The sequence below is a fragment of the Canis lupus genome, chromosome 21 (genome assembly GCF_003254725.2).
Source record: "Canis lupus dingo isolate Sandy chromosome 21, ASM325472v2, whole genome shotgun sequence".
Lineage (NCBI taxonomy): Eukaryota > Metazoa > Chordata > Mammalia > Carnivora > Canidae > Canis > Canis lupus.
Window position 1 is genome coordinate 35571737 of NC_064263.1, and position 14244 is coordinate 35585980.

Here is a 14244-nt window from a genome sequence, read left to right on the forward strand (position 1 = left end):
ACTCACGTGGCTCTTTTTGCCTTCTTCATCTCCCACAGATGTGATGACCGTCTCTGAGAAGACCGTTCGTCCAGTCTGGTTGTTGGTGACCTACGGCAGAGCAAACACAGTGAATGTGAAACAGAAGGAATTCTGGGCAAATCCCGCACGTTTTCTTGGTTCCATTCTCTGAAGCAGGAGCATCTGCCGAAGTGGACAGGATGCCCACTCCCCTTTGCTTTCTGAGTTCCAGCAGCAGCCGTCAGGTGGGCAACCCCTTCTCTGTGCAGCAGTCAGAAGCCTAACGGAGTCTACCTCCCAGGATTGCTCTGCAGGGAGATGAGCAGGCTAGGGCAAGGCGCTCAGCACAGAGCCTGACCTGCAGCAAATACTCAGCAGTAGCTGGTCGTTTTTTGTTTTTTTTTTTAAGGTTTTATTTATTTAGACATGAGAGACACACAGAGAGAAGCGGAGATATAGACAGAGGGAAAAGCAGGCTCCTCTCAGGGAGCCTGATGTGGGACTCGATCCCCGGACCCGGGATCACGCCCTGAGCCGATGGCAGATGCTCAACTGCTGAGCCACCCAGGCGTCCCCCAGCAGTAGTTGTTTTTACTGTGCTTGAGGCTCATCACTTGAAACTCAATGTCAACATCCTGATTTTCAACGATGACAGGTCTGGGTGTCTCATCCAACATGTTTCATGAGAAGCAAGCAGGTTTTAGCTACAGCTGCCCCCCTCCCGGTTCTGGTGAAATATTTCACCAAGAAAGTGCTTACGTACAACGGGAGGCTCCCCTATCTGCTGTCTGGATCGGACTCTGCTCGGCAGCAGCAGGTACCTCAGAGTGGAGCCTCTTCATCCTGACGTGCCCCCCGGGCTGCTCCTGCCCTGACAGAGGTCCCGTCTAAGGAATGCTTGTGCTGGGCACGAAGAACAGAAGAGACGCCGGCCCAGCAGGTAGGAGATCTGTGTTCTTTGAGCCTTGGCTCAGCTACCAACAACCACCTAGTGTGTAACCTGGAATAAGTCACTTCTCTGATTCATGATGTCCTCATTTCTAGGACATCTGTAGAGCTCCCGCCAGCAATAACATTAAAAGGAAGCTGTGTCCAGAACAGAGTGGGAACTCAGCCATTTTGTCATAATGGACCAAATCCCAGTTCTGCAGAGATAAGGATCATGTCTTCATAAACAAACTTTAATACTTTTAAGTAAGTAAATCCTCTCCCAAGTGAAGAGGCAGTGTCTTCTTCCTCTCAGCCAGATTTTTGCTGAATTAACTGATGGTATATGTATTTTTTAAACTGTGCAGTCCTATAATGCAGGTACGGGTTGCAGGACTTCTAAGAGCCTTCATTATACTCAAGTGCTTTTTTCTATCTCTAAGAGAAGAAGTAAGTAAGATGTTTCCAGAATATGCTTAACCACAACCCAGCCTCTCTTTAATGAAGCATTGCACAGGACAGGTGCTCCCTGGAACCTACTGGAGAGCTGCTGCCCAGTGCCAATAACATAACTTTATGGAAAGAAACGAGTATAAGAACAACTTGCTGCTGCAAGCACTTTGTAGTTTATAATGAGCTCTTATGTACTTTAGATTATTGGACTCTCATGCCACTGTCATGTACGTATTGATGTCCCTATTTCATATATATGGATAGTGAGGGATGTACATTTAAATAATTTTTCAAGATCACACTAGTTACTGGGAGGACTCATGCTTGCGTATTCCAACATCTACAAGAAGCAACCTTAAGAAGAGCCAAACCTATTAGCTAATTATTGTCAAAGAGAACGACTTAATATTGGTTTTGACAAAAATAAAAGTGACCTTTGGAAACATTCTCCAGCGCTCAGATGAGCGACGCTAAAGGATTCTGTTCAGCAGGTGACTCATTCATTTATCTGGGGGTGGGGTGGTGATGGGGGTACATCCTGAAGCTGGGTGCATCAGTCTGCAGTGGGAGAAAAGCCACACAAAGGCTACATACAGTCAAGGCGATGGCCCATAAAAATTGACCTGTTTATGCTCCATGACACAGAAACACTATTGTTTCAACCAAGTCATGACCTGGGCATTTGAACAAAAAGTGAGACTCTCGTGAGAGCCATTGGGCCTTGCACATATGAGTTGGGATGAGATCCGAGGTCAAGCTCCTTGATGTGCACAACAGAACATCAACTAGACAGCCTCTACCAATGACCCTGACTATGTGCACACCAGACTCTCTTCAAGAGAAACCAGGCTCACAAGGTTTGTCCTCCCAGTCCTGCCTAAGTTATGCAAGACACATCTCACGCCAGGGCAGGTTAATGCCAAGTGCCTCTGCATTTGCGATGTTTTCTTCCTCAAGTCAGGTGGGCAAGGGACCTGCTTGCCCATCATGCCAGATATCAAACCAAGAGACAATTAGACATGTGGCAGGCTGGAAAAAACTCTGCTACAGAAGTCTGAATGGATAACCAGCAAACAAACTTCAATCTTATGACAACAGAGGCTTTCCCTTCCAAAGATGTAGAGTATATCACAATCGAGTTCCTCCAAAGGAAGCAGGGGAGATCTATTCACCACCATGGGATCTATTTCCATTCTCTACTAAAACACACATTAAAACCTAGGAGATCGGGATCCCTGGGTGACGCAGCGGTTTGGCGCCTGCCTTTGGCCCGGGGCACGATCCTGGAGACCCGGGATCGAATCCCACGTCGGGCTCCCGGTGCATGGAGCCTGCTTCTCCCTCTGCCTGTGTCTCTGCCTCTCTCTCTCTCTCTGTGACTATCATAAACAAATAAAAATTAAAAAAATTTAAAAAAAATAAAAATAAAACCTAGGAGATCAATTCCTTGAATTCAATACTAGAGAAGTACTATCTCTAGACACTTGTTTGCACCTTTTTATCAAATGATAACCCCCCCTCCGCCCCACGGCCATTCCTTTGCAACCGGGCTGGCAGGCAGCCTAGAGTTAAATTTATTACTTAAATACAAAAGCAATTTTGGTTTGATACACAATGCTCCCTCTTAAATAGCTCCCTTGTTCCCTCTGGTTGTTGTTGTTGTTGTTCTTAAAGATTTATTTATTTATTTATTTATTCATTCATTCATGAGAGACACAGAGAGAGGCAGAGACACAGGCAGAGGGAGAAGCAGGCTCCATGCAGGGAGCCTGATGCGGGACTCGATCCCAGGACTCCAGGATCATGCCCTGGGCCGAAGGCAGGTGCTAAACCTCTGAGCCACTCAGGGATCTCCTTCCCTCTATGTATTTTATCAAACTCACTTGTATTTTTGGCTTGTAGCCTTAGTTCTCTGATGGAACAGGGTGCTATAGAGGGGAGGATATGCTGGCCGTGACCCCCCTTACCTTGTGAATTTCTCGGTGCACATGGATGGTATTATTTCCAACCCTGGTTTCCGTGTTGGTCTCATTGTGATAGCTGGAAGGTAAGTTTGCCAGGTTCACTTCTGATGTTTTAGCAGCAGCTTCTTCGGCTTCCATCTATTAAATCAACAAACTTAATGAGCAAACCGGTTTTCTCTGGATATAAATCAGTCCATTAGAAATAAAGAACCACTTCTCTTTTCCTCTTCCACAATTACAAATAATGGTAGTGGTAAGAGGCACCGCTAACTGCATGTCCACGAGGATAAGATATTGTACTAAATGTTTTACATGTATCATAGACTTAAATCTCATAGCCTCCCTAGGAGGTGGGTGTGAATGTACCCATTTTATAAATAAGGAGAGTAAGGCTCAGGGAGACTGGATAATTTCCCAAAACTATTGGTGAAAGACATCACTCATCATCAGGGAAATGCAAGTCAGAAACCACAACAAGATATCAACTCGCTCCTGTCAGAATGGCTAAAATAAAAAACACAAGAAATGACAAGTGCTGGTGAGGATGTGGGGGAAAAGGAACCCTCCTGCACTGTTGGTGGGAATGCAAACTGGTGCAGCCACTGTGGGAAACGGTATGGAGGTTCCTCAAAAATTAAAAATAGAACTACCATACAATCCAGTAATCACACGAACTGGGTATTCACCCAAAGAACACAAAAACACTAATTTGAAGATATATGGACTGCTATGCTTACTGCAGCATTATTTACAATAGCCAAACTATGGAAGCAGCCCGAGTGCCCATCAATAGGAGAATGGATAAAGAAGATGTGGTGCATATATACAATAGAGTATTATTCGGCTGCAAAAAGAATGAAATCTTGCCATTTACAAAAACCTGGGTGGACCCAGAGGGTATAATGCTAAGGGAAATAAGTCAGACAGAGAAAGACAAATACCAGAGAATGTATCACTCATATGTGGAATTTAAGAAACAAAACAAATGAGCAAAGAAAAAAAGAGACAAGAAAACAGTCTCCTAATCCTAGAGAACAAACTGGTGGTCACCACGGGGTCGGGGGGGTGATGAGGGAAACCGGTGAAGGGGAATAAGAGGACACCTATTATGATGAGCACTGAGTAATGTGCAGAATTGTTGCATCACTGTATTGTATGCCTAAAACTAACATAACACTACGCTCACTGGAATTAAAATTTTTTATTTATTTTTATTTTTTATTTTTATTCTTTTAAAGATTTTATTTATTTATTCATGGCAGAGAGAGAGAGAGAGAAAGAGAGAGAGAGAGAGAAGTAGGCTCCATGCAGGGAACCCAACGTGGGACTCCATCCCTCTTCTCTAGGATCACACCCTGGGCTGAAGGTGGCGCTAAACCGCTGAGACACCGGGGCTGCCCAAATTAAAATTTTTTAAATTCACTGTGGGATATCCACAAGACACATAAGAAAGAAAACAAAAGACTGTCAGGGAAGGGCAAGGGCAGAGTTGGTATCTGAGCAAGCTTCCGTGGAACGGTCTCAGCCCTGTACACCTGCTGTTGGCGACCTTTCCATCTCCCCGTGACCTAACCTGGAAGTCACCTGCACGCACCTGCATTCACCTGCCTCACGGGCAGCTCTGATGCTGGGGAGCTAATGCCCCAGGAACCGTCCTCCATCAGTGAGGGATGGGCTATGGGGCAAGAACCCCAGCTTCCTCTCCCCTCAAAGGGGCAGTCTCTCCGAGGACCCAGTGGGACTGAACCCCAGCAGCACCGGCCACTAACCTGTTCATCAGTGCAGCCTTTATTCCCTCTCTTCTCTCCCATCTTATTTCCCCACTTCTTCCCGGTGTTTCTGGGATCACTTACCAAATAAATTATTTGCTCCTAAACCTTTGTTGTGGCAGGACCTGGTGGTGGGGGTGGGGGTGGTAAGACCCAAACAGCCCCCCAAGACAGCCCCTTACCTGATCCAGGTAGGGCCACAGATATGTCTCCTTCCCCACCCCACCTCTTGGGTACAGCGGGTCAGCTGACTTGTTCCCAGGACCCACCCTCCTCCTGGCTCTTGTTTGGTGCCAGGTTCCTGAGGCTGCTACTCCCAAATCTTCCAGTGTCAGGAGCCTCCATGACATCTCTACCACATTTATCGATCAACCTGAATCTATACCCAATTTCCCCTCGTGCATTTACCACTGTGTCCCACCCCGAGGGGGCAGTGGACAGTGTGACCAGGTCACAGCTGACTGCACTCAAAGAGAGGCCACATCATGGGCTAGCTGAGCCAATCAGATACTCTCTCGAGGAATTTAAAACGAGACACAAAGAGAAGTTCTAGTTGCTGGCTGGCAGTTTTCCAAACTGGGCTATTTTTACTTCTTAAAACTAATCCTCAAAAAGATTCTATTTTTAAAAAAATCACTATCTTCTATTCCCTTATGTACTAAATGAGGCACCTCTTTTCCTGTCTCCCAGCTAGATTTGCCGAGCTGGGCTGGATATGGGGACAGAACTGCCATGCCTCAGTGCAGCACAAAAACCCTGAACTAGAAGTGGAGAGAGTCTGGTACTCCCAAAAGCTCAAATGATCAAACAAGAACTTGAGTCAGTTATTGCTGTGTTTGACCCTGAGAGGGTTGCTGAGATGTCTGAGACTCGATCACTGGCTTCACCATCATCACCATCATCATCATTACCATCACCACCATCATCACCACCATTATTCATCACGATCATCATCACCCCAACAACCGACATGTTTGGGCATCAGCTATGCCTGCGCCATCGCACCATATCTTCCATGGCTCCTTGGATATTCAAGCACTCCCACAAGGACAGTGTTGGGGCCCTCATTCTGCAGATGAGGAGAACGAGCTGGAGAGGAGTGAAGGGACCTCTACGGTCATCACGTTGTTAACAAGTGGCAAAGCTCAGATAGAACTCAGGTCAGTCTGACTCCAAATTCTGGGCCTTGTCCAGTATGTGCTTCTGTCCTGCCTGAGTCGCTCATGCGTCTACTGGGGAGAGAGCAGAGCCCCACAACTAAACCAGTTTGAGGGTGATTATGATGGTTTCTAGAAGCAAGCCAGGGCTCAAAGAAAAGAAAGGTCTCCAGGAGGAAGAGGCATGATTGAGCTGATTTCTAAGGATGAGTAGGATTTGAACAGAAAGGAGCACGGGGGAGGCCAAAGCTGTGGCAGCCTGGACGAGAACGGGGTACGCCGTAGGCCAGGGCACAGGGTCCATGCTGGGCGTGAGAGAACATGGTGGATGATGAATTAGAGAGGGACTGGCGGGCAGATGCAGGAGCAGTTCTATAAACTGACAGGGTGTTGACATGGTGAGGAGAGTGCATCGGAGTCACGTCCGAAACTCTAACATCAATATCATAGATCTAGAACCAGGAGATTTGGGACTATATAGTCTCACACACACACACACACACACACACACACACACACACACACACAGATCCCTTCTGAGACCTGCTGAATTAGAATTTCTGCAGGTGAAACCCCAGGTATCAAAGAGCTCAAATGAAGAGGCAGTCCCTCTGGCTACTTACCCAGGAGAAAATCTCTCTCCAGGCCATGGGAAGTTGTAACAAGTTCTAAAGACTGGTTGGTAGATAATATATGTTCTGGAGAAGATAAAGAGGGGAGTGAGGGAACTGGCCAGAGTGAGGGGCGGGAGTAGGAAGTTATACCTGGGGAGAGGCCTGCTAAGGCAGCAGAGGTTACAAATAAGTCTAGGTGGGCCAAGCTACTGCGAGTTAGCCACAAGGTGAGGCAAAAGTTGCCTGTGGCATGTCACAGGGCAGCATGTCACAGGGCAGCACGGCAGGAAGTGCCAGGGTTCTGGAGTTAGGTAAGGCGGGGGCAATCCCAGCTCGGCCAAGAAGCAGCTATGTGACCTTGGGCAAGATACCAAATGTCTCTAAACCTTAGCTTTCTCGTTCGTGTAGTGGAGATGGCCCCACTTCGCTGAGTGGATGTAAGAATTATGGACCGCGAAATCCAGGTGCGTGTCACAGCACCTGCCCACGCAGCACAGATGTAGTAACACACAGCGACCTTCAGAAGGCTGTCCTTGAAGAAAGCAGTTTTAGGAGAAGCTAGCGTGCTAGGGAATGTTCGGGTGGAGGTGGAAAGAGCAGACAGCAGATACTACACGTTTGAAGAATTCGCCAACAAAATGGAGAAGTGGAATGGAGCTAAGATAGGAGACAGGGTGAACACAAAAGAGACTTCAAAGAAAATATTTTTTAAGTGAGAGATCTTGGCATGTTTAGTGATAGAAAAGATGCAGCTGGAAAAGAGTAGGAGAAAAAGAGGCCGTCCAGAAGCAGAAGGGGATGTTTTCGCATTTTTAAAATTCCCACTGGAACCTGAATCTGAAGTTTGGCTTTCAAATAATTGACGAGTTACCAAATCTAGAGTTTGCTTTGGGGTGAGCAGATAGTCTTTTTTATAAAGGCTTCTCCCTCTCAACCAGTGGTTATTTCGATAGAATGAGCTAATAGTCCTCCAATGGCACCACGAACTCAAAGTACAGTTTACAATGGAAATTTCAACCACAACTATTACTGCCACTAGCAAGAGAAACTGAAGCCTAAGGCAAGAGGAGTTGTTTCATAGAGGAGGAATGCGCATGTTATAAAAAATGGCATTTATAGTTGGTTGACTCCGTGTGTCTGTTAAAGGAGTACAATAGGAAAAATCGGACAGATAAATCAAAGCTTGGTATTGGGGTTCTTCCTAGGAATAGGTGAGGTGATTAAGAACATTCTAGAATACGTCAGTTATAGATATCACAATTCCCTTCCCTTCCCCCTGCTCATTGGGGAGGGGTAGAAAGTGGTGGTTATCTTCAAAACACATTCGTCAGCAACACAGAATCTTAAGACAGGAAAATGGGAACACCCTCGATTGAACCATTTGAACATTTGTCTCTCCCAATAATGATCCTACAGGCAGAGTTAGTTTCATCTTTCCCCTAGGAGCAATCAACAGCTTGAGTCAGCTGGAATATTTAAAATGTCAGGAAGTTACTTGAAAGCAGATTCATGATGCAGCTATGTAAATAACTAATTCATCTGACCTGGTCCTTCCCCCAGACAACAAATAAATAGCTACTATCCTGTGTTTATGAGACCTAAGGGGCTTCCTGACAGTCTCTTTTTAAAAAATTAATATCAATAGCCACAATCTCTTGAGAGTCTATCATATACCAGATACTGGTGGTTCTTTGTCGTCATCAGGATGGGACTATTGAGATGATAATAATAACGGCCATGAGTCATCGAGAACCAACGATCTCCCATAATCCTGACAACAACCTCAAGGGATGACTTACGTTACACAATTTTTCTTACCCCATTTTAGATGGTCAGATATGTTGCTTTACTTGCATCATCTCATTTAAATCACCCCTTATCCTAAACGGGGGAGGAGGGACATGTCTTGGATCCTACCACGTAGTAGAGCTAGGGTCAGATAAAGGAAGGTTGATCCCCACGGCCTGTTCTCCTGCCACGCAGGGGTTCAGGCTCTCTCAACCTGTCCCCGCTGCCATTGAGGATACTCTTTGGGGAATGACCCCTGAGCAGGACAGAGGTAGCAGCAAGTAACTCTACTGGTGGCAAACTTTCAACCAGTCCATCTTCACAAGCCTAGCTGGGACCCTGGCAGAGCCAATGAGGACAACTTCCACAGAATAGATATGCCACTCAGGTCCCTCTAGTCCCAAACTGCTGTGATCAATGAAGAGACTAGCAAGGCCCCTGCTGCTCCCCTGTCTCCTTCAAGCAAGAGCTACCATCAGAAGACCACGCTGCACAAACAAATTCACACAAAATAAAAACATGGCATTGACCTCAACAGTCTCACCCAAAATCCATGTGCTGGAGGGAAAATCCTGGAGCCCAGATAAGGAAAGCAGCTGACCTGCCCTGGCACCAGAAGGATCATGAGCTCCATTTAATAGGAAGGGGTAGAGTTAAGAGACGTAGGGGCCCATCTGATTCCCATTCCCTTTTAATTATTCCATGTCATGATCCTTTTGCTTTCACAGGAAACAGAACGTCTGTCCCTGGGTTCTGGAATCTGGCCTGTCCAGCGGATGTTCAGGACAGCTTCCCACACAACTGCCTCCCAATCCAGGGTCCCCTTCACTGTATACTCCACCAGGCTGACTGCTGTGGGAGGGAGAGGGAAATACCCCCAAAGGACATAGGTTGTGGGGAGAAAGCAGCCTCTCCTGGTAGACCAGAGCTAGCATTTAAGGCTCTGTCCCAGTGAAATGTGGAGAAGAAGCAGGGGTGAGAAGACGCCTCACCCCGCAGCCTGGACATCTGGTCTCCTGCTGACTCCTTCACTAGGACGGCTGGCTTCTCCCCAAAGACAGGCTGGAGCCAGAGCCAGACCCGACAGTGACCATGCCCACCAACCCCAGCCACCAGGGACAGCTCCTGACACCTGGGCTGGGCCAGGTAGGCCAGCTGCACCTCCTGCCCAGGCAGCCCTGACAACACTTAGGTGCTCACCCTAGAGGATGCCACCCACAGTGCGGGGACCTGGGAGGTGATGGAAGGAAGAAGCCAGGCCAAGCTTTGCCAAGGTAGGTGGTATCTGATAGTAACCGCTTATGTCTATTGCCCACCTACTATATGCCAGGTGCCCACACATATCAGGGCATTTAATTCTATCAGGAAATCGAGGTACGATGTCACCTGCTGGTCAGCGGCCCAGGAGAACTCTGAGCTCAGGACTGACTCCACAGCACCCCTGGGGTGGAGGTGGGCCGCCCTTCCCATTGTCCGCCCCTCCCCCATCTGAAAATTCACGGCGGGATTGAGGATTCTGATTTTCCTTCTTGGCCTCACGTGCATCTGGGGAAGCCCAGACAGACCAGCAGCAAAGCTTTCCGGGCTTTTTGTCCCCACCCGGCCTCCGAACTGCGTCTTGGGAGGATGGCACAGGCTCAAAGCCCAACGTACAAGCTAGAACTTGAGATCCCTGGGGCTTCCCTGGCCTCTCTGCAAAACCCCGGCGCTGGGATACGGGCCGCGCCAGCCTCCGCTTACGACCGGCGGAGGGGGGGGGGGGCAACTGCACACTAGAAGACAGTAGCGGGGTGGTGGCCGGCAGCCTGCACAGGTGGTGACCCGGGTGCCCCTGCGCGAGTCCAGCCGCAGACTCCCGGCGAGCGGGCTCAGATCCCGACCCTGGGGCAGGCAGTCGCAGGTGGGAGTGGAGCTCGCCCTGCGCCGCCGCCGCCGCCGGATCCCTCCGAATCTGCTGCCGGCTCCTCGCCGAACCCAGGGAGTGACCCCCACCGCCCCCCCGGCGCGCGGAGCGCTCCCCCCCACCCCCGGCCCGGCTGCCCCGCGGCAGGGCGCTCCCCCGGCCCCTCCCCCCGCCCCCCCCAGCAGGGCGCTCCCCTGGCCCCTCTGCCCCCAGCAGGGTGCTCCCCCGGCCCCCCAGCAGGGCGCTCCCCCGGCTCCGCTGCCCCCCCCCAGCAGGGCGCTCCCCCGGCCCCTCCCCCGCCCCCCCCCAGCAGGGCGCTCCCTCGGCCCCGCTGCCCCCCCCAAGCAGGGCGCTTTCCCGGCCCGGCTCCCTCCAGCAGGGCGCTCCCCCGAGCAGGGGGCTCCCCGCCCCGGGCCCCGCTGCCTCCCCCGCCCGGCAGGGCGCTCCCCCGGCCCCGCTGCCCACTCCCCCCCCCCCGGCAGGGCGCTCCCCCCCGCCCCCCGGCCCCGCGGCACCCCCGGCAGGGCGCTCCCCCCTCCCCGGCACCCCCGGCAGGGCGCACCCACCTCCTCCACCGCGCTGCGCAGTTTGTGCTGCGTGTCCTCCATCAGCTCCTCCACCTCGCGGAACATCTCGTTGAGGGTGGCCTCCTCCTGCGGGTAGCTGAGAGCCGGGCCGGCCTCGGCGGGAGCCGGGGGCGCCGTGGGGGCCGGCGCGGGGGCCGTGGGGACCGCCGCCGCCAGCAGCAGGCACAGCAGGGTGCCCCCGAGCCGCCGCATCTCCGCTCTGCGCCCGCCGCCGCCTGCGTCGGGAACCGGTCAGAGCGCGCCAGCCCCCCGCCGCCCCGCCGCCCCGCCGCCCCGCCGCCCCGCCCCTCTTCCCCGCACCCCCCGGGGCACCAGCCCGAGGCCCCCGCGCCCCCTCCTCCCGCCCGGGCGGGGCTCCTCCCCGGCCCCGGGGGCGGCCCCTCCCCGCAGCAGCTACCGAGCCTAGTCCCCCACGCCGTGGCGCCCGCTCAGCCCCGCGCCGACCCGGGTTCGAGCCCGGCCCCTGCACCACCGGGTCGCCCCCCCCCCCCGGCCCCGTGCGCCCCCCCCCCCCCCCCCCAGCGGACCGAGCTGTGCGCGGGCTGGAGCTGCCGGGCCTCGCCGGGGACGCCGCCGCGGGCTGCGCGCACGACACGGGAGCGGCGCGGAGGGGAGCGCGGGGATGCGGCGGCGCCGGGGCCCGGACACCCGCAGCGCGCCCCGCCCGCCCGCCGCTCGCCCGCTCCCTCGCCATTGGCCGGCGCCGCCCGCGCCCCGGGCCGCCCCCCCGCGTGCCCCCGCCGCCGCCTCCCGCCTGGTGGTCGCCCCGCCCGGCAGGACCGCGCACTGTGGCCCCGCGCGGGCCCAGGATCCGACCCCCCCGCCCCCCGCGGCAGCCCCGGGGACCCAGCTCTGCTCCTCGCGACCTTGCCGACCTCCGGGTCCGGCCAAGGCCCCAGACCTGCGGGCGCTCCGCGAGCCCGAGCCCGAGTGGGGATGGAGGTGAGAGCAGGGGTGCGGTGGCCGGGGCCTGCGGCAGGTGCGGCGCGGCGGGCGGGCCTCCCGCGCCCCGACCAGGGCCACGCAGTTTCCTAGCGATTTTTTTAAGCGTGTGAGTATCCAGAACAGGAAGCGCTCACATATTTTTTTAATAGCCGAGTGTTTTCTTAAACCTCCTGTGTCTCGGTATTGCTGTCTGGCCAGCCCCCCCCCCCCCCCCGTTGGTCTAGCGGACTCCCCCCATCTTTCAAGAACTAGGAGTCTCTCCGGCTCCTCCCCATTTCTCCTGGGGGGGGGGGTGCCCGCAGCGCCTTGTACCCCCTTGCCGCAGACTTGCCATGGGCTTTCTGGACCCTGGCCCATTTCCCCCCAGTGGCCAGGGGGAGCCCTTGGGTGGCAGAGAATGACCTGCTCACCTTCGTGTCACCGTGGCCACAGCCGTAATACACATTGGGCTCCTGAGGAATGGATGAGCTAATCAGTAAAACAAAAACTATTTTTTCAAAGATTTTATTTATTTATTTATTCATTCATTCATTCATTCATTCATTCATTTATTAGAGAGAGAGAGAGAGAGAGAGAGCAACCCGAATGGGAGGGGGGCGGGCAGAGGGAGAGGGAGAAGCAGGTTCCTTGCTGAGCTGGGAGGTTGAGGTGAGGCTCCATCCCAGGACCCCAGGATCATGACCTGAGCCAAAGGCAGACGCTTAACCGATTGAGCCCGCCAGGCGCCCCAACAATATCAATAGCTATTGCTATTCTGAAGTATTAGCAATACCATTACTGAGTGCCATGTGCCAGGAACAAGTGTGAACTCATTTAATTCTCAGACAACCTCTGAAGTTGGTACTTCTAGTTTTATTCCCATTTTGCAAATAAGGAATCTTTTCTAAGGCCACATAGCAATTAAATGGTTGAACTGGGATTTGAACCCAGGAATCTGGCTCCAGGGTCTTCATCCTTCTCTGCCAGACTCCTCTGCTCTCAACTGGCTGGGAAGTGTTGGGGCTGACTTGGGAGTATTAAATGAACAATTTCAGTGCAGGTGCAGGTGACCACTTGGAAAAAATGTGTTTGAGGATGAAGGAATTCAGGACATGCCACCTCAAAAACTGATTATTTTGAGCTGAGGGCACTTGAGAAATAGCAGATGCAGGAAAGGCTCTGAGACTGTTCCTTTCTACCTAAAAATAGGCCATGAAATGCCACGTGAGAAAGGTGCCTTCCCTGTACCAGCAAGAAAAGAATGTCCTTATCATTAAGTAGGTACTGGGACCTGATATCAAAATGGGACCTGATATCAAAATGGATCTGTACAAACAAATTTACCAAAATGACCCTATCTCCTACTAGGTCCCTACCCCCACCCCCATTTGGTCACTTCTCCACAATTTACCATCCTGAGCCTAAAGCCCTTTGCCTTGTCATTTATTCACAAGTTTATTGTTTCTTTGTCTGAAAAGTCTGTAAGCTTTCTGACCTGGTCACTCTCTGGGGTCCTCATTTTCTTGTGAAGGCTCCTATGTATGTGTGAAATTTTAGTAAAATTTATATACCTTCTGTTAATCTGCCTTATGTCAGTTTAATTTTTAGGCGTGGCTGGAGACCCTACAAGGGTAGAGGAGAAATTTTCTCTTCCCCTACAGGGCCCATTGCCTCTTTGTCCTGTTCATACACTTGAGTCCATGGGCCTTCTTACCACTGGACACCGCGCAAACCCAAACTCCATAGTGAGGGCATGGAGACTCAGGGAAGTTAGGCCATCCTCTCAAAGCCAGACAGCAAGCGAGGGGTCATCTGGAAGGAGACTCAGGTGTGGCTGACTCTAAATGGCCATTGAAAGGTGAGGGGTCCAGGGGCACACAGGGCAGGGAGAGCTGGCCAGAGCCGGCCAGATCAATCATCTTTAGGGCAAGATATGTTCTAAAATTCCACAATTTCCATTATATGACTGGTCTAAGTTCTATAACAATTAGGGACATTTGTTTTTTTTTTTTTTCTTTTTAAGTTCTATAACAATTAGGGACACTATTATTTTAAAATTCTAAGTTTTCACATTTTCTCTATGAAGGGCCTACAGAGTCATACACCAGAGTCCCATTTCATTATTGAGAAGTGAGAGCAGAGCAGTTTTAACCTGCTA

The 14244-nt window shown here is 51.7% G+C and overlaps 1 protein-coding gene across 1 annotated transcript in view; it reads right to left on the reverse strand.

Moving 5' to 3' along the window:
• DKK3 (dickkopf WNT signaling pathway inhibitor 3) overlaps positions 1 to 11369 on the reverse strand; it is a 41842-nt gene extending 30473 nt beyond the window's left edge. Inside the window, exons 1-3 of the mRNA XM_025459497.3 lie at positions 11142 to 11369; positions 3348 to 3482; positions 7 to 90 (exon numbers count right to left, since the gene is read on the reverse strand). Coding sequence (XP_025315282.1) covers positions 7 to 90; positions 3348 to 3482; positions 11142 to 11354 — 432 coding nt within the window. The 5' untranslated portion in view covers positions 11355 to 11369. The remainder of the gene's footprint in view (positions 1 to 6; positions 91 to 3347; positions 3483 to 11141) is intronic.
• Between the last annotated feature and the right edge of the window lie 2875 nt (positions 11370 to 14244).